The 19,425-nt window shown below is 51.0% G+C and overlaps 1 protein-coding gene across 13 annotated transcripts in view; it reads right to left on the minus strand.

The window, feature by feature from the left end:
• The window catches only part of SLC66A2 (solute carrier family 66 member 2), a 47,567-nt gene that overhangs the window by 11,063 nt on the left and 17,079 nt on the right, over positions 1 to 19,425 (minus strand). For 6 of the 13 annotated variants that reach the window (XM_055102520.2, XM_055102521.2, XM_055102524.1 and 3 more), the window contains 3 exons: positions 18,470 to 18,523; positions 8,492 to 8,608; positions 5,967 to 6,183 (listed from right to left, as the gene is read on the minus strand). The exons of 2 other annotated variants lie outside the window; for them this stretch is intronic. In XM_055102520.2, the coding sequence (XP_054958495.1) occupies positions 5,967 to 6,183; positions 8,492 to 8,608; positions 18,470 to 18,523 (388 nt within the window). Of the gene's footprint in view, positions 1 to 5,902; positions 6,184 to 8,491; positions 8,609 to 18,469; positions 18,524 to 19,425 lie in introns of all 13 variants that reach the window. 5 more of the 13 variants (XM_055102522.2, XM_057300446.1, XM_055102523.2 and 2 more) reach the window with 3 other exon arrangements.

Below are 19,425 nucleotides of genomic sequence, written 5' to 3' on the forward strand. Positions count from 1 at the left end.
CACTGTTCAAAAATGCCTCCGGCAGTTGCTCCCAGGTGGAAACCGTGTGTGCATGGCTGTGTGTGTGTGTGTGTGTGCGTGCGTGCGTGCATGCATGGAGGCAACTGTGCATGCCGGCCTGTGCACGTGTGTGCAAGTACACGAGACACAGGACTTTCCAGAAGCAGGGCTGCTACGAGATCAACTCGGGAATTCTTGAGTCACTTCCTATCAAACATCCTAGAGACCTTCGGTTTAATGTGGAGCTGAGGCTGTGGGTCCCAGGGAAGATTCCAGGCAGCATCTACGCCTCCCTCACCTAGGGCAGTGGCACTAGCAGGTCCCCAGAGAAAAGGAGCTGAAGTTCAGGCTGTCACGTTTCAGGCTCATGTCACCATTCGCCACCAAAGTCTTGATTGTTTGTTTTTTTTTTTTACATGGAGTCTCACTCTGTTGCCCAGGCTGGAGTGCAGTGGCGCGATCTTGGCTCACTGCAACCTCCGCCCCCCAGGTTCAAGTGATTCTCCTGAACCTCAGCTTCCTGAGTAGCTGGGATTACAGACGCCTGCCACTACACCTAGCTAATTTTTTGCATTTTTAGTAGAGACGGGGTTTCACCATCTTGGCCAGGCTGGTCTTGAACTCCTAACCTTGTGATCCACCTGCCCTGGCCTCCCAAAGTGCTGGGATTACAGGCGTGAGCCACCGCGCCCAGCCCAAAGTCTTGGTTTTTTGGGTATCTGTTAAGTACGTGTGTGTGCACATTTTAAATACGTCATCTTAAACATGACCCTGGAGGTTATACAGGAAGCACACATGATCTATCAAACCTGCGTTCAGAAACCACTACCCACAATGGCTTCAAGAATCACAACTCCTGACAGGGCTGGGGGTACCACGACGCCCCCATCAGGCAGATCGGAGCACAAAGGAACCTGAGACGTCTCTGACCTGCCTCCAGATGGGGGGTGGTCTGACAGCAGGAAGTGGGGGGTCACTCCAGCCCACCCCAAGGCTGCCGTGGCCCCGGAGGAACAGGCAGGTACCACAGGAGCACCCAGGAAGTGGCAAAGGGGAGAGACACCCCCTTGCCCAAGCTGCGTCTGGAGAGCGAGTGGAACCCAGGCCGGGGAGGGCTGAAGATCCACGGAGCGGTGGCCTGGACCCATGCGGAGAAGCCAGAAGACCACACAGCAAGGGGGGCAGAGGTGGGGACCCTGTGCCCCACAAGCTGCAGTGCCAAGGGAGGAAGGTGGGCAGGGCCCACAGGCCCAAGCAGATGGAGCTTCAGACGTGCAAGTGGAGCCGGCTCCAGACTCAGCCCTGCCCAGAGGGAGCCTCAGGAACAGCCCCCAGGTCGCCGGCCCTAGCCCTGCAGGCCCTGCCTTGCCCAGGCTGCCAGGTGGCATCTCAGGTGGTGGAAGGCAGCTGCTGGGCCTCCAGAATTCACACTTGGCTGATGCTAAAACCCAGGGCCAAGGTGAAACGCGGCGTCAGAGCAGCAGAAATAAGGACGTGCGGCACAAAGGCTGGGCCTGGAGTGGTCTTGTTCCCTTTCCCGTTTAGTGAGAACCCTCCCAAAACCTTCCCTCAGGCCATGCAGAGGCAACGTCCCCACAAGCAGACCCCAGACTTTGCCTGGCTGGCAGGCATGGGGTCAGGCTGGCTGTGTGTTCTAGCAGCAAACGCCTTCTGTGTTCCAGTGGGAAAACCGCCCAGTGGTCACTCTTAAGCGCAGACCGGATGAACTGGGCCTGGGGAGGGCTGAAGCTCCCCGCTGCAGGATGGCCGGCAGCACGGGCGGGGCCAGCCCCACCCCCTCCCCATCCCCCCAGGGCCCACCCTGTCCCCTCCCCATCCCCCCGGGGCCAGGCCAGGGTCTCAGTGCACAGACTCTCCGGGGCGCTCATTACCGTAACTACAACCACACACTCCATCACTCCGAGCCGACCCCACGCTGCTGCTCCTGGTCCCCCTTCCTGACGAGGATGCACAGGGTCTCAGCGGTCCCGCACTTGAAGCTGGCTGACCTCGCTGCCTACTTCCTCCGCAGAGACTGCTCCATCTCCCTCAGCCTCAGGACTCCATCCAAGCCCTCACAACGTGCCAGCTGTGTGGGTCGCCCGTCTTCTGCCCGGCCCTCCCGGCAGGGACAGAGGCCAAGCCTCCTGTGGCCCGATGGGGAGATGGGGTGCCTGTGACATCCCGTCCCCAGCCACACCTGAGGTTTATAAAAGCGGAAGGAAGCCCAGGTGATCTCACAGGGGCTTGGCGCTCACCCAGGGAGCAGGGCAAACTCAGAGGTAGAACACCTGCACCTCCTGGGATCCCTGAGACACGTTCCAAGTTCCTCAGCCAAGGAGAAGTATGCAGGCAAAGGCCCATGACCCCGGCTCCCATCTCGCCCACACAGCACCCCCAATACTATTTTACATGTGTGTAAGTGTATCCGCATCCCACACACACGGGTTTTCATCCACGGTTCCAAGGCTGCTAACTCCCACAGTGCTTCTGTACGCGCGGTGCTCCCATACCCGTGGTGCTCCCATACCCTCCCATACCCACGGTGCTCCCGTACCCATGGTGCTCTCGTACCCGCGGTGCTGCCATACCCTCCCATACCCACGGTGCTCCCGTACCCACGATGCTCTCATAGCCGCAGTGCTCCCGCACCCTCCCATACCCACGGTGCTCCCATACCCACGGTGCTCTCATAGCCACAGTGCTCCCGTACCCTCCCATACCCACGGTGCTCTCATAGCCACAGTGCTCCCGTACCCTCCCATACCCACAGTGCTCCCGTACCCATGGTGCTCTCATAGCCGCAGTGCTCCCGTACCCTCCCATACCCACGGCGCTCCCGTACCCGCGGCGCTCTTGTACCTGCGGCACTCCCGTACCCGTGGTGCTCCCATACCCGTGGTGCTCCCGTACCCACAGTGCTTCTGTAGCTCTTGTCATGACGTTGGGGTGCTTTAGGCCTCAGAAAACAGAATCTCTCTGACCTTTTGCCCTCTGTTCACCTGCCCAGGCAGGACTCTAACCCTCATTCCAGAGAGGGTCCTGCCGACATCCTGGAGGAAGGAGCCTGCACAGAGGACAGAAGAATCTCAACAGACCCTGCTGGGTCCACGTCGCACCCTTAGGTCCAATCACATTTCAACACCGTTGTCCATCACGCCTATCCAATGAGGTCTCCCAAGTAGACAGGCTTTGGGAGGCTCCAGGGAGAGCTGAATTTGCGGGAGCCGGCAGGAGAGTGAACAGGAGCTCATCTGTGTGCCGGGAGGGCGGCAGCCCCACTCCACGAGACCGAGCTCCTGCCTGGGGACCCCTCCACAGCTCCCTCTGTGTATCCCCTCACTCGGCGGTTTATGTCTGTCCTTTAAAATGCTCTTTGTAAAATATCAGTAACCATGTTTCCCAGAGCTCTGTGAGCCGCTCCAGCAAGCTGACAGAGCCCAAGGAGGGGTCATGGAACTCTAACATGGCCCAGAAGTTCCAGAGGCCCAGATTTGTGATGGGTGTCTAAGTGTGGGTGGCATCTGGCGCTGTCTCTGGGTCAGGACAACCGGCGGTGCCCGCCGCAGGACCGACTGCCTGCTCGGTGCTGGGGAGACGCCTGCACACGGAAGTGTGTGTGCTGCTTGTGGTGAAGTGAGTGAGAACAGGAAAAGCACATCCAATGTGTTTCTTCCACACACAGACCCCCCTTCCACAGGTGTTTCTGGAGCCTTCCCCGTGTGTGAGAAGAGCAGACCTCGGGGCCTAAGACAGGCCTGCCTGCAGGGCCGCCTCGGCCAGCATCTGGAAACTCGGGTTTGAAGAGGATTCCCACGTCCCCCCAGCCGACGGGGCAGTCCTTGGGCTGAGACTTTGAACAACATGCCTGCGCTGAACAGCAAAACCTGCTTCCCTGGAATCGAGAGCAACGGCTCATGCCAAGCCTGGGGCCCCTGTGAGCAGCCCCCTCAGAGGCCTCGCCAGGCCAAGGCCACACATGGCCAGCTCCTTGTGAGGGGCCAGGAGGCCGGCATGTGGTGTCCGGATCCGCTAGACCCTCACCACGAGGCTGTGGTGATGCTCTGGAGGGCACAGGCCTGGCACCCAGGCACCTCCACAGATCTCCAGGTCGCAAGCTCGGCAAGCGGGCACTGCCCACAGGATCTCCAGCTGTGGGGTGGCTGGGGACGCCACACTCCGCCGGACGAGGCCCACGTCCAGCCGGGGAGCCTACATACGACGCCTGCCCTGAGACCCACTTTCTCTCTGGGAGCATCCCTGCCTTTTGGGCCCCACACCGAAGCCCTCAGGGCTGCCACTGCCCAACCCAACAGTGAGGGAGCCTGTTCCAGCCATGGACACCCTCTCGGGCCTCCATGCACCCTCGCCCGAGAAACCCCAGCAACCCCCCTGGTCTTGATTCACTGTAATCACACCAACCAGGGCAGCCCAATCCCCACCTGCACCCCACACCACACTCCAACCTGTACCTACCTCACACCATGCCAGCACCCCACACCTGGACCCATGCCCTACACCTCTACCTACAACCCACACCCATAACTGCAACCCACACCCCACACCCTAACCCATACCTACACCTCATACCCATGCCAGCACCCCACACCTGGACCCATGCCCCATATCTGTACCTACAGCCCACACCTGAACTCCATACCCCACACCCCAACCCATACCTACACTTCACATCTGTACCTACGTCCCACACCCATACCTACACCATACACCCGTAACTGCAACCCACACCTATAACCCTGACCTGTACCTACATCTCACCCCCTACCACCACCCCACACCTACGACAAGCCCTCCTACCTTTACCTCTCACGGGCAACTGAACCTACACACGACCCCCGGCCCTCACACCTCTGCCCACACACCAAACCTGCAAATACTCAGAGGTCTCTGAAAGCCCTCAAGAGAGTGCTGTGGCCCCTGGGTACCCGTTCTCCAACACAAAAACGCATCAGCCCCTCTCTTCCAGGCTGTTTCCCACAAATAACAAATCCAAGAATAACATTCCCTCCAAATCACAGCCTCAGCATCTGTGTCGGAGACCAGACTCAAGCAAAGTGTGGGGGCTCGGGGTGTTCTCAGTGAAGAGTGGGCACCAGGGGGATCCCCAGTGAGGAGCGGGCACCGGGGGATCCCCAGTGAGGAGCGGGCACCGGGGGGGTCCTCAGTGAGGAGCGGGCAGCGGGGGGGGGGGTCCTCAGTGAGGAGCGGGCACCGGGGGGGTTCTCAGTGAGGAGCGGGCACCGGGGGGTCCTCAGTGAGGAGCGGGCCTGGGGGTCGAAAGTGTGAGGGACTAGAGTTTTCTGCCCCCGCCACAGCGAGCAGATCTGTTTTTATTACAATGCAGTTTCCATCCAGGACCTTGACTGAGCCCGTGGGCATCATGCTGCTCGCGTTGTGCCCTACCTCTGGCGGTCACGGGGACGTCCAGGCACGCACTGGTGCAGGGCGCCCAGGCATGGTCTGTGGTTCCGAACGTCAGCCTGCCCAGCCTTCTACCACATACCTCAGAGGCCGGAGGCCGTGCTGGGGCCAGTGGGGAAAGACCGAGGACAGTGTCCAAGGCAGCCCCCAGACCACCTTCCCTGCCCCACCAGACCCGCCCTGACCCTGGGCCAGGCTGGCTGCCCTGCACTCCTCCTGCCCCGTCTGGCCAGGCACTCGGACATCCCTCCCACTGGAAGGTTCCGTCTCAACGGCCCTGAAGGAGCAGCTCCCAACCCCGTGCTGGGTCTCGGCTGCCCCTCATGCGGCCCACACAAGCTCATCTGCTCCAGCGCGAGGTCGAGGGGCCAAGGCCTATAAACCTGCTATTCTTTAACCGGCAGCTTCACAGGTCAACGTGGGAAACACACAGCCAGACACACAGGCGTTTGATTTTTACCAAATCTGCAGCCACGTGGTGCCTCTGGAGCAGTGGTGCTTCCGTGGCGGCATCCCCGGCCTACCTCATGCCCTCCGTGGACTGGTGGCGGTGGTTGCGGTAAAGCTGCGGCACACCCAGCATGGCTTCGGTCAGCACGGCCAGGAAGCCCAGGGTCTCCACAAACAGGGCGGAGTCAATGGACAGGTAGGTGATGTAGCCCGCCACGCCCGTGAAGGCCAGGACGCACTGCACGTAGTCCGAGAAGCTGCTCCACTGCCAGAAGTGGTGGGGGTCGAAGTCTAGGGCGAGAGGGAGAAGCAGCCTCAGCACAGCTTAGGGTCCAGGTGAGGAGTCAAGGTCAGTGAGGAGAGACAGGAACCGAGGGAGATGTCAAGGTCAGTGAGGAGAGACAGGAACCGAGGGAGATGTCAAGGTCAGTGGGGAGAGACGGAACCGAGGGAGAAGTCAAGGTCACGGAGGAGAGTTGGGAACTAAGAGGTCAGGGTCAGTGACAAGAGATGGGAACCGAGCAAGAGCATGAGGGGCAGCCGAGGGTCAGAGGAGGAGAGACGGGAACCCAGGGAGAGGGCAGGGTCAGAGGAGGAGAGACGGGAACTTGGGAACAGAGTAAGAGGTCAGGGTCGGTGAGGAGAGATGGGAACTGAGCGAGAAGTCAAAGTCAGGGAGGAGCCATGTGTTCTTGATCATGCCCCCCTGAAGGAGCCTTGGTACAAATAATAACTCAACATAAAAGACGCTGACATCAGGCCAGGTGCAGTGGGCACCTACAGTCCCAGCTCTTCAGGGGCCAAGGAGGGAGGATTGCTTGAGCCCAGGAGTTGAGGCCAGCTTAGGCAACAAAGAGACAAACTTGTCTCTTTGGAAAAAAAAAAAAAAAAAAAGCTAAAATCCTTCAAATTGATCTTAATCTCTGAGAAGCCATAGAGTGCAGGGAGTGCCCTGCACTGGATCTGACGCCTAGGTTAGGGGCGCAGCCCCCCTCGGGTTAACCACGGTCTCCTGTTCCTCAGATGTTACCAGGAAGAGACAGAGACCACTCCTAGGACATTCTGGGGATTCAACGAGTTGATCTTGAGTTCTACAACACGCCTCGGCCACGGTGCGGCTCAGTAAATCCGTACCATATCCCTCCTGCACGATGTCATTTGCTAGATGCTGTATTCTGTAGAAACCACACTCATAAGCACTCTCAGAAATTAGCAAATTAAAGGAGGCAGGTGGACATGTGCAGTCCAGGGGACACAGCGGCAGGGAAAAGGTGAACGGAGACAAACCTGCCAAGAAGCCTGCAAGGCCCGCACCTGACCTCTCCTTACAGCAGCAGGGCCAGGGCATGGGCTGCAGGGGTGGGGTGATGGGAGGCGGTGAGGTCGAGGGGGTTGGGGGTGCTGAGGGGTGAGGATAGAGGGATTGGGGGGTTGGGGTGTGGTGAGGTTAGGGGGGCTTGGGGGCATCAGAGGGCAGAGAGGCCAGGGGTGTCAGGGGCTGGCTGCCTGTGGGGCTGGCAGTGCAGTGAGGGCAGGGGTGGCCAGGCTGTGCACCTTCTCCCCATCCCCTTGGACCCTAGATCTGTGCCTCTCTTCCTGCTCCACCCTCTCTCACTCTGAGTGAGACGCTGCTCGGCATCCGAGCTGGAAAGGGGCTGCACAGGAAGCAAGGCCAGAGGAAGGATGGGCATGGTATGCGGCACCTCCCAGAACGCAGCAGGGCGTGGGCTCCTGTGTATTTCATGAAGAAGCCCAGCTGCAGTGAGGGGGGCTGAGCAGGATGGGCTATGGACAGGGGGGCTGTGGACGGTGAGGGGGTGGATGGGGGGGGCCGTGGACGGGTGAGTGGAGGACGGGGGGCCATGGACAGGCGGGTGGTGGACAGGTGGGTGGTGGATGGGTGGGTAGTGGATGGGCGGGTGGACGGACAGGCGGGGGGCTGTGAATGGGCAGACAGTGGACAGGCGGGCTATGGACAGGCGGGTGGTGGATGGGTGGATGGTGGACGGGCAGGCAGGGGGGCTGTGGACAGGTGGGTCATGCATGGGTAGGTGGTGGATGGGCAGGCTGTGCACGGGTGGGCTGCGGACACAGGATGCCAGGTGAGGGTTTAAGGGACTTGGGAAAACCAGGTCTAAGGTCCATCTCTGGGAGACCTATTTTAGTTTCCCCAGGAAGGAGTCAATTGGCAAATGACTAACAGAAAATCCTCACTAAACAGTTTCTGAGAGAAGAATGAACCTGGATGCTTACCTTATACCATATACGAAATTTAACTCAAAATGGATCAAAAACCTAAAAATAAGACCTGAAACTAAAACTCTCAGAAGAAAACATGAGGAAACACTTCAAGACATTGGATTTGTCAATGAATTTTTAGCTGTAAAACCAAAAGCACAGGCAACAAAAGAAGAATAAAAGATAAACTGGACTCCATCGAAATCTAAAACATGGCCAGGCGCAGTGGCTCACACCTGTCATCCCAGCACCTTGGGAGGTTGAGGTGGGAGAATCACTTGAGTCCAGGAGGTCTTGAACATCATGAGATTCCATCTTTACAAAAAAAAATAAAAAATTAGCAGGGTGTGGTGGTGCGCACCTGTGATCCCAGCTACTTGGGAGGCTGAAGCAGGAGGATCCCTTGAGCCCAGGAGTTCAAGGCTGTAGTGAGCCATGGCTGTGCCACTGCACTGCAGCCTGGGTGACAGAGTGGGACCTGGTCTCAAAAAAAAAAAAAAAAGGCACTGGCGAGCTTAACCGCACACCCCAAACACCCTCAATTCGTGCATTTACCATTCCCGGGCCGGCGGAGAGGCTCCCGAGGATGGCAGAGGGACAGCAGGGTGAGAGGCACGAGGCGAGGCAGCTGAGATGCGTGGGTGCAGGTGGGGGCAGATTTCCAAACAGAATGTGGCCTGGTGCATGGTGGAGTATTAGCCACAAAAAGGAAGAAAGGGCAGATTCATGCAACAACACGGATGGACCTTGAAACAGGACACCAAGTGACAGAAGCCAGACACGGGAACCACACGCTAATGAGTCTGTTCCCATGAAGTGTCCAGCACAGGCGAGCGCACAGACAGCAGACGAGCCGCCGTCGGGGCTGGGGGAAGACGGAACTTGGGGAAAAGAAGGAAACTGGTTCGAAGGGGTTTCTTTGGGGGTGATGAAAGGCCCCCCAATGAGACGGTGGTGATGGCTGCACAACTCTGTAAATACACCAAAAACCACCGAACTGTGCACTTTTAAATGGTGATAAAATTGTGAATTTTGTTATGTAAATTATATCTCTAATTTGAATGTTATGTAAATTATCTCTCTAATTTGAATGCATAACGAAATAGAAAATTTTAATGTATGTGACTTGTCTTATACCAAAAGATGCAGACATATCTACTTGTTTTATTAAAAAGTATCTACTTATTACTTATTAGTAAATACTTATCCAGCATTTTCTGATGCTGAAGTTGAAAATAGTTCCTTCAACTGCAAGTCTGGGAATTAAGGTGCTGTCATTTGTATCCAGAACAATTTGAAATAAATTTAGCAGCCATCTACCACTAGCTGTCAGCTCACATGTGCTGGGGAATCGGAGCAGGTGGCGGGGAGGAGCTGGGTAAGGAAAACGCTGGCTGAGGCTGACCTGGGGTGGCTCAGACAGCGGGAAATGAGATCTCTAAGTTCAGTCAGGAGAAGTCGGCGGACACGGGGGACACCTGGTGGGCATGGTGACTCCTGATCTGTCGGGTGGAAAAGAACATTTTCTGCACTTCTGAGAGATTCCTGTGTCAGGAGATTTTCATTGATAGTTTTTTAAATCCGCAAATAAGAGAGAGGCGCCTGGCAGTCCTCCCAGAAGAGCTGGCCCTATTCCGAGGGACCTGGGAGGGGAGGGCACCCCCCTTTCCAAAGCAGCCAGGCCCCCGCACTGCTGAGCCCGACAGAAATCCAAGAGGGCAGGTGGCTGTGGGAGAGGAGGGGCTCTGAGAACAAGAACAAAAGGGCAAGAACGCAATTAGGATGCACACCCGTGGTCACGCAAGGTGCCAACAGAACAGCTGACAGCCGGCAGTGCAGACTCACACGCCGTGACTTCCCGAGATGTGTTTCTAGAGAGCGGCACCAAAGATAAGGCTTGAAAACGAGGCATTCAATGCTGAACGAATGTTTCCAGGCTTGGGGGGCTCACCAGAGGCCCACCCTGGCATGCACTGAGCAGAGAACAGCTGATCCTCAGAAGCTTCCGTCGCACGGGCGTGGCTGCCCTCAACTCACAGACAGATCTCTTCCAGCACCCCCCATGGGGAGCCCTGTGGGAACAGACCAGCTCCAGTCCAACTGCTCCTGGATTAAAAAGCAATTTTACCACTTGGGGAATGTGCACCAGGAGACTGTCTCCTAATGGGTAAGGAAGATCCGATTTCTCATCAGGTCATGTTTTCACGTCTACAGGAGCACATGAGAGAGCCCGGTGTAAGAGGATCTGATGGCCAACGTGTCCTAGGCATTGGAGCAAGAGCAACTCCGTTGTGAACAGGGGCTGGCTAAGACGAGGCTGAGGCCCGCTGAGCTGCGTCCCCAGACTGTAGGCATTCTTAATCACAGGATGAGACAGGAGGTCGGCACAAGATACAGGTCATAAAGACCTTGCTGATAAAACAGCTTGCAGTAAAGAAGCCGGACAAAACCCACCAAAACCAAGACGGCCACAAGAGTGACCTCTGGTCGTCCTCACTGCTACACTCCCACCAGCACCGTGACAGTTTACAGATGCTGTGGCAACATCAGGAAGTTACCCTATATGGTCTACAAAGGGGAGGCATGAATAATCCACCCCTTGTTTAGCATATCATCAAGAAATAACCATAAAAATGGGCAACCAGCAGCCTTTGGGGCTGCTCTGCCTATGAAGTAGCCATTCTCTTATTCCTTTACTTCCTTAATAAACTTGCTTTCACTTTATGGATTCACCTCAAATTCTTTCTTGTGCGAGACCCAAGAGTCCTTTCCTGGGGTCTGGGTGGGGAGCCCTTTCCAGTAATAAACATGAGAGGGACAGAGAATGCCAGAGAGCTTCCTGTTGGGACTGGGACGGCTGGAGGGCATCACAGCACTGGTTTCGAACACTGAACGGAGAACTGCCATGCGACAAGAACCTGGGCACATCAGACCCCTGCAGGCACCCTCGGGACCCACAGATCGCACACTCGATGGGCGCTCACAGGACGTGAATGGCATCTCGGTAACGCCAAGCTCCACCCCAGAGCCACAGGGTGCCTTTCACCAGGCCACGGAGCCTCCTGGGCCACACTGCTCAGGGACATTCTGCAGGGGAGGAAATTGCTCTTTTTTTTTTTTTCATGATTCTTGTATGAATTCTAATTAAGAAACATTACATTCAGAATTATAGCACTCACAGTGATAGTTTTCAGAAGACTGTAACAGCTTCTTTGCTACTTAAGGGGTACAGACGGTGCAGCTGCTTACCTGAATGACTTCTTAAATAAGTGACTACCACCACTCTAATTTTCCTAGTTGTAGCTCTGTTACAGGTTACTGACCACAAGTGTTGGCAAAGAAACTGTTCTTTTAAGCACTTTGGCGCTCCCTGGAGTGACGGCCATTCCCAGCAGCTAAACTGTATCATACTCCCACTTTAACTCTGTGACTGTTTCAGTATTTTAAAAAATACAAATCGACTCTCCAGGAAAAAACAAAAAAACGAAAAAACTTCTCACTTCCTTCAAATCCCTGGTCCAGGCTCACCAGGCCTCCTGCAAGCTGCCCTTCAGGGCAGGTCCCAGCCCCACCTGCTGCGTCTGCTTCTCCACCCCACTCCAGCTGAGCAGGCAGAGCCTGTCCTTGGAAACGGCCCGGCCACCTGGGAGGGGAACAAACAGGCACTGCCCAGGCCCGGAGCTGCAGGCAGGGCTCAGCAGGACCCCGGGTGGGCACACAGGGGCTCATCTGGAGGGACCTGAGGGGGCACAGGCTACAGTCGGGAGAGCACAGACAGGAGGCCCCCGAGGCCACCAGGGCCCACTTTTACTTTATCCTAAGGATCAGGGACGCAAAAGGATTTTAACAAAGACGGCCACACCACCTGCTGCAGAATGAGTATAAATGCCCTTCTTAGCCTTCGAGGCCGGCACTGGCCTCGCTGACCCCTCTAATCCTGCCACCTGTGCAGCAGGCGGCAACAGGGACAGGCAGACGACACAGCTGGGGCCAGAGGATGACGCAGAGAGACCCACATCAGAGACCCTCGGGGAGTGACAGAGCCCCCGCCCCAACCCCAGTGAGTGGGACAGGCTGAGTGGGGACTGAGCACGTCTAGGGCCATAGCGGGAGGGCCAGCCGTGCCAGCTTCCAAAGAGGACCCCAGGAAACAAACACCCTCCCACTCGGCAAGGACAAATCAAGCAACTGCCGAGACAGGCGTCCGCGTCCCAACCCAAGGCTGCCCAGACAGACAAGCACTCACCGCCGCACTGCCCTAACAGCTGCTGAGACACATTCCTGCAGCCGCCTCAGCTAGAGCCAGGGAGGCCCTGGGAGAACGGCCTTGCCTGCTCTCAGCCTCCTCTCATCTTCAGGAGCCTTTTCCCCCCTTTATCCTAACTGACATCTCTGGGCCCCTCATTTGCTCAGAGTCTGCTCAGTGGGGCACCCAACGGTGGACAGGTGAGAGAGGTGAGGGGCTGGGCTGTCACCGCGGCCAAGGGAGCCATGGCCCTCCAGCCTGAACGGCTTCTGCCCGAAATCAGGACACAAACACAGCGTCATACACAGCAGAAACAGCCCAGAAAGGCCCCAGCCCAGATGGCACTGGAATAAACAGTTTTCCCCAAGTCACTTTAAAATGAAAGTTTTGGGCTACCTACTTCTAAAGAGGACTTCAGGACAGTTCCAGGAGTTCCTCCATGACACACCCCATGGAGAATGCTTGGCTGCTGCGTTTACTCAATGCAGCCGTTGAACAGAAACTCAAGAGCGTTGCTCTGCCAGCCTGAAACCTTCTTCATGCTTCCAGCCATCAGGGTTTCAGCCAGGTCAGAAACAACAGAGGCGGTAGGCTCTTCCAGAACAGCAGTGCGAGGCTCTCCACAGACCCTCTCCAGCAACATCACTGCCACTGGTGAACATTACAAACAGCACCCACTTAAAGTCCCTAATGTGTCTTAGGGACACACGGCGAATGGAGAAACGCTTATCCAAGAAAACCACCTAAGTGGCAGCAGGAACAGCAACTTCGTGACACTTGGGCCACAACCTGCTTCCCCATCCCCATGTGACAAAAGCTCTACTCCCAGCAGGCAACCGAGAAGACAGGCTCCCTCTCCCCCAGTGCCACTGCAGCAGTGGCAGGCACCCAAGCTCTTCATCGCCTGCTCAGCTCCTGTCTGCCCAGGCTCCCTTCCTCCACTCAGCCCCCACCCATGGCGCAGGGGCAGAGGACACTGAGCATCCCTTGTCCCTGCCTCAGCTTGCTCACTGGCAGAGGTTTCACACAAGCAGGGGCAAACTAAGAAGACCAGAGGCAACAACTCACTTCCCATGCAGCACTCAGAGCAGAGCTGTCACCCTCAGAGGTCCAGAGGTTCTGTCCTGGGGATGGCGGTATCAGGATAGAGAGCTCCGTAGCTCTCCCTAGAGGGACTCCCTACTTAGAGCAGGTACAAGTTCAAGTGTAAGGATGCTAACAAAAACAACAGAGACCTCGGCAGCCATCAACTAAGAGGAGCTAGAAGCTCCATGATGAGCTCAAAGTTTATCAAACAGAACCAGAAAGGACAACCAAGAGGAGCACTCCTGGGAACAGAACCACCACCAAACACTGGCCCCAATGGCCACCCTGCCCAGCTGTGGGGAATACATCCCCCAGGGCATCATCAAATCAGCCAGCAGCCATCAATGAGTGGAGGCCAACAGCTGGTTTGACCACCAGAAGCTTAACGGGAAGATCAGGGAGGGTCACAGCCAGCCAGAACCACCACATCTGAGGGAGAAGAGGTCCAGAGACTGCACTAGTCCAGCCAAATCACAAAACAAACAAGCAAACAGTAAGTCATCCTTCCCCCAAGTGGGGGAATCTGTATCCACAGCTGCTACTATAGTTTACCTAAAATGTCCAGCTTGCAACAAGAAAACAAAATGAGTTATACAAAGAAACAGAAAAGTGTGGTTCACACAGGAAAAAAATAATAAGCAGGACACAAACTGCTTTTGAAGAGGCACAGGTGTTGGACTCAGTAGAAGAAGACTTTAAAATAGCTATTATAAATATGTTCAAATAACTAAAGGGATCCATGCATAAAGAATTAAAAGAAAATATGATGACAACAACTGATCACATAGAGGTTATCAATAAAGAGACAGAAATTCTAAAAAAAGAACCAAGTGGAAATTCTGGCATTGCAAAGTACAACTAAAATTTTAAAACTCACTATAAGGGCTCAACAATAGACTGAGCTGGCAAAAGAATCAGTGAATTCAAAGAAATATCAATAAAGACTATGCAACCTAAAGAACAAACAGAAAACAGAATTAAGAAAAAAGAACACAGTCTCAGAGAAAGGTGGGATGACAGGAAAGGGCACCAGCACATGCAGAATGGGTGAGATTGTGGAGAGGAGAGAGGGGAGCAGAAAAAAAAATTCAAGGAGATAATGACTTTTGAAAACTTCCCAAATATGATGAAAACATTAATCCACATACCCAAGAAGCTCAACAAATTGCAAGCCTGATAAAGAGATCCACACCCTGACACATCACAGTCTAAATGATGAATGTCAAAAAACAAAGACAAAATCTTGAAAGTAGCAAGAGAAAAATAATTTATCACTTACAAGGAAACCCCAATAAGATTAACAGCTGACTTCTCATCAGAAACAATGGAGTCCAGAGGGCAGTGGAATAACATATTCAAAGCACTGAAAAGAAAAAAAAATCATCAACCAAGATTCTTACATCTAGTAAAACTTTTTTTAAAAAATAAGGGGAAAACAAAGATTCCCAGATAAACAAGAACTGAGAAAATCTGTTGCTAGTAGGCAGACCTTACAGAAAACAAATTTTTCATGCTGAAAACAAGTAACATCAGACGCAATTCAAATCCACATAAAAAAAGAGTACAGGTAAAGACAATGATGTAAGTTATTATAAAAGATGATATCGGTCACATGTCTTCTCCTTTCCTCTCTTAGTTGACTTGAAAAGTAACTGCATGAAACAATATGCATTGTATTGTTTGGGGGCCTTTAACATAAAGAAATGTAATATATTTGACAATAATATTAATAGCACAAATGAGATGGGATCAAAACTGTATTAGAGAAAGAAAATGACTGTAGATGGTAACTCAGTCTCAGAAAGAAATGAAAGGAACCACAAATGGTAAATAAGGTTAATATAATAATTCCATAATATATGTTTGTTCTCCTTTCTTTTCTCAAGTTCTTGAATGACATAAAATGTATATAAAGGAACAATCAGAAAAATATATTGTTAGGTTGTAATATATGTAGACAAAATATGTATAATAATCATACCATTTAAAAAGGGAGGAGGAAATCGAACCATGTAGGAGTAAGGTTCCTGTCACTGGAATTAAGTTAGTATAAATTTGAAGTAGATTCTGATAAGTTAAGATGAATATTGTAAGCCTTCAAGTAACTACTAAGAAGATAATTCAGAAAACATTATTTAAAGAAATTAAAATGTTACATTAGAAAATATTTACTTAATACAAAAGAAAGCTGTAAAGGAACACCAGCTAAGGGGAAAAGGCATGGGATATACAGAAACCAGAAAGTAAAGTAGCAGATGCAAATCTGAACATATTATAACATTAAGTGTGAATGAAATAATCAAATCAAAGGGCAGAATTGCCAGAATGGATTTTTTTTAAAGATCCATCATATGTATACAGAAGACTCATTTTAAATTCAAAGACATAAAAAAGTTAAAAGTAAAACAATGGAAAGAATATATCAAATGGCAACCACAGGAGACATGCATGTGATAACACTAACGTCAGAAGACACAGACGTCAAAAGAGAAAATATGCATATACGTCCCTAACAAACAACAGTGCCCCAAAATACATCAAACAAAAACTGACAGAAGTGAAAAGAGAAAAAGATAATTCAAAAATAGTTACAGACGTCCACACCCACATTTAGTAATGGACGTAACAACTACACAGAAGAACAATAAATCGTAGACTTGACCTAACAGACAACCCTCCACCTTCACCCAACCACAGCAAAATGCACACTGAATATTCTCCAGGACAGATCATATGCTAGGCCATAAGATGTGCCTCTATTTAAAAGTACTGGAATCTGGCTGGGCGTGGTTGCTCATGCCTATAATCCTAGCTCTTTGGGAGGCTGTGGTGGGTGGGTGCCCTGAGCTCTGGAGTTTGAGACCAGCCTGGTAAACATGGTGAAAACCCTGTCTCTACAAAAAATACAAAAAAAATTGGCCAGGGACGGTGGCACACACCTATAGTCCCAGCTACTTGGGAGGCTGAGGCACAGGAATTGCTTGAACCCAGGAGGCAGAGGTTGCAGTGAGCCAAGATCACACCACAGCCAACAGAGCAAGATTCTGTCTCCAAATATTAAAAATAAATAAATAGAAGTACTGGAATAATACAGAGTATATTCTACAATTATAATGGAAATAAATTTGAAATCGATAACAGAAGACATTTTGGGATATTCACAAATATGTGGAAGTTAACACATTCCTAATAAGTGGGTCAAAGACGAAATCTTGGAGTAAATTTTAAAATACTTTTAGGTGCATGAAAACAAAAACACAACACACCAAAGTATAGGATCCAGGTAAAGCACCTGCTTAGAGAGAAATTATGGCTGTCAATAACTACATTAAAAAGGAAGAAAGAAAAAAAATCAATGTTCTAACCTCCACCTTAAGAAAAAGAGTAAATTAAACCCAAAGCAAGCATAACGAATGAAAGAATATTGGAGTGAAATAAAACACAGAATAGAAAAACAATAAAGAAAATGAACAAAACCAAAAATTGGTTCTTTGATGGGCAATGTGGATGTGTTGTGTTAAAAAAAGAAAGAAAGAAAAGAAAAAGAAACACCTTTTAAAAAGTTGGCTATTTGACCAGAACAAAAAATTGACAAATTTTTAGCTAGACTGACCAAAAAAAGAAAGGAAAGGAGGGGATCAAATTACTAAAGTCAGGAATAAAAGAGGAACCATTACTAATGACTTTCCAGAAATACAAAGGATTATAAGGGAATACTAAGAAAAATTATATGTCAACAAATTAGATAAGTTGGGTGAAATGGAAAAATTCCAATACAAACTACCAAAACTGACTTACAAAGAAACAAAAAATCTGAATAGACTTATAACAAGAGATTGAATTCATAATTTTAAAACTTCCCACAAAGAAAAGCCCAAGCCCAGATGGCTTCACTGGATAACTCTAAAAATATTTAAAGAGAAATTAGTGTCAACCCTTTGCAAACTCTAAAAAGATAGAAAAGGAGGGGAACATTTCCCAACTTATTCTATAAGGCCAGTATTATCCTAATACTAAATCTAGACAAAGTCATCACAAGAAAACTACAGACCATTATGTCTTACAAATACAGATACAAAAAATCCCCAATACAATACTAGCAAACAAAATCCAGCAACAGATAAAAAGCGTTAGACACCATGACCACATGGATTTATCCCAAGAATGCAAGGTTGGTTCAACACACAAAAATCAATCAATGTAGTACATCATCATAGTAGAATAAAAAATAAAACCCACATGATCATCTCAACAGACATGAAAAGCATTTGGCAAACTTTTTTATTATAAAAACACCCAACAAACTCGAATAAAAGGGAACTGCCTTAACCTAATGAAGGGCAACTATGGAAAATCCATTAACTAACATCTACTTAGTGATGAAAGATGGAATGCTTTCTCACTAAAATGAAGAATAAGATAGGTACATCCACTCTCACCGCTTATAACCAGGATAAGCAATAAAAAGAAATAAAAGCAACTACATTGGTAAGGAAGAATTAAAACTATATTTGCAAATGACAGAATCATATATAGAGAATCTACTAAACAACTCTTAGAACAAACCAGTTCAGTAGAATTGCATGATACAAGATCAACATGCAATGATCAATTACATTTCTATAAAGTAGCAATGAAGCAGCAGAACTGAAATTAAGAAAACAATTCCATTTACAATAGCATCAAAAAGGATAAAATACTTTGGAATAAATTTAACAAAGTCCAAAATTTGTCTTCTAAATTTTTCTCCTCCCTTCCTGTCTCCCTCTCGCTTCCCCTTCCCGCCCCCATCTCCCCACACACAGAAGAGCATGGACAGGCTTCTAGTAACTACTTCATGCTTGAAAACAGCAGAGCTAGGAGTTGATTAGTTTGCTGTAGACTCGGCCACACTTGGTAAGATGACACACGCACATGCACAGATGGAAGCAACAACAGGAGGAAGTACAGCTGCAGGAATGAAGCAAAAGGAACGTGCTGCGGGCAGTGCACGCGCAGGGTACATACCCAGGAAGGACCGCCTGGGGGCAACCTTGACTTCTTCATCCTTGCTATCTGCAGCTACACATTAAAAAGGGAGACAGAAACAGAAAGGGGAAAAAGACAGAAACATACTGGTTTTAACATGGGTAAACAGCTGTGTTCCCAGAACTTTTTGCATTTCTTTAAAAAAAAAAACAAACCAGAATAGAAAGATCACAAGATTTTGGTTTTTGTGCATTAGAAAACCCACTTTCTGAACTATTTTTCTGCAAACCTAACCTCTTCCAATATCATAAAAAAGTGAATGGGGAGAATGGGAGAAAAATTGAGCCAAAAATTGAAAGTTACCGCATTTCCATTTAATCTCTCGGGAGAAAGGCAGCATGGGAGCCCGTCACAAGCGTGCTGTGCTGATGGAAAGCAGCCAGGCAGATCCTGCTTCCCTTTTCCTAGAAACTCATCTGTATGCAAGCTGCGGCTGCAATATAGCTGCCCCAGGTCAAAACTCTTCAGAAGGCTGCCTGATAAAGCTGTTTTCAGAGTACACTCTGCTGTAAAAGGACAGCTGGTTCCGCACATGCACTTGACAAGCACCTCTGCACAAACACAGACACAGGGACAATGTGACAGGGACCCAGCACCCTCCAGGGCCCAGCACTGGCAATGACAGGTTATAAGTCAACCTCCCTATCTGCGCAGCCCCAGGACAAGACAGCAGCCAAGGTCCTGGAAAACAGTGTGGCCTCTAGGTGGCTCCTGGGAAGCCCCATGGGGTTTGGGATTGAAGACAGTTGATAAACAAGAGACTCAAATAAGTCCTGGGATCAGAAAGCAGAAGTAGGATCAAAGGTTGTGTTTACCTGCCCCAGGCAATGTAGACTTAAAATGGAAATTTTGCAAGTGAACAGCTAAAAGCAAATACGAGGTGACCTCTGACCTCTGCCCTCTGCTACTTGGACTTAGGGTGTTGTTCCACTCAC

Source organism: Pan paniscus, chromosome 17 (genome assembly GCF_029289425.2).
Source record: "Pan paniscus chromosome 17, NHGRI_mPanPan1-v2.0_pri, whole genome shotgun sequence".
In the NCBI taxonomy this organism is placed as follows: domain Eukaryota; kingdom Metazoa; phylum Chordata; class Mammalia; order Primates; family Hominidae; genus Pan; species Pan paniscus.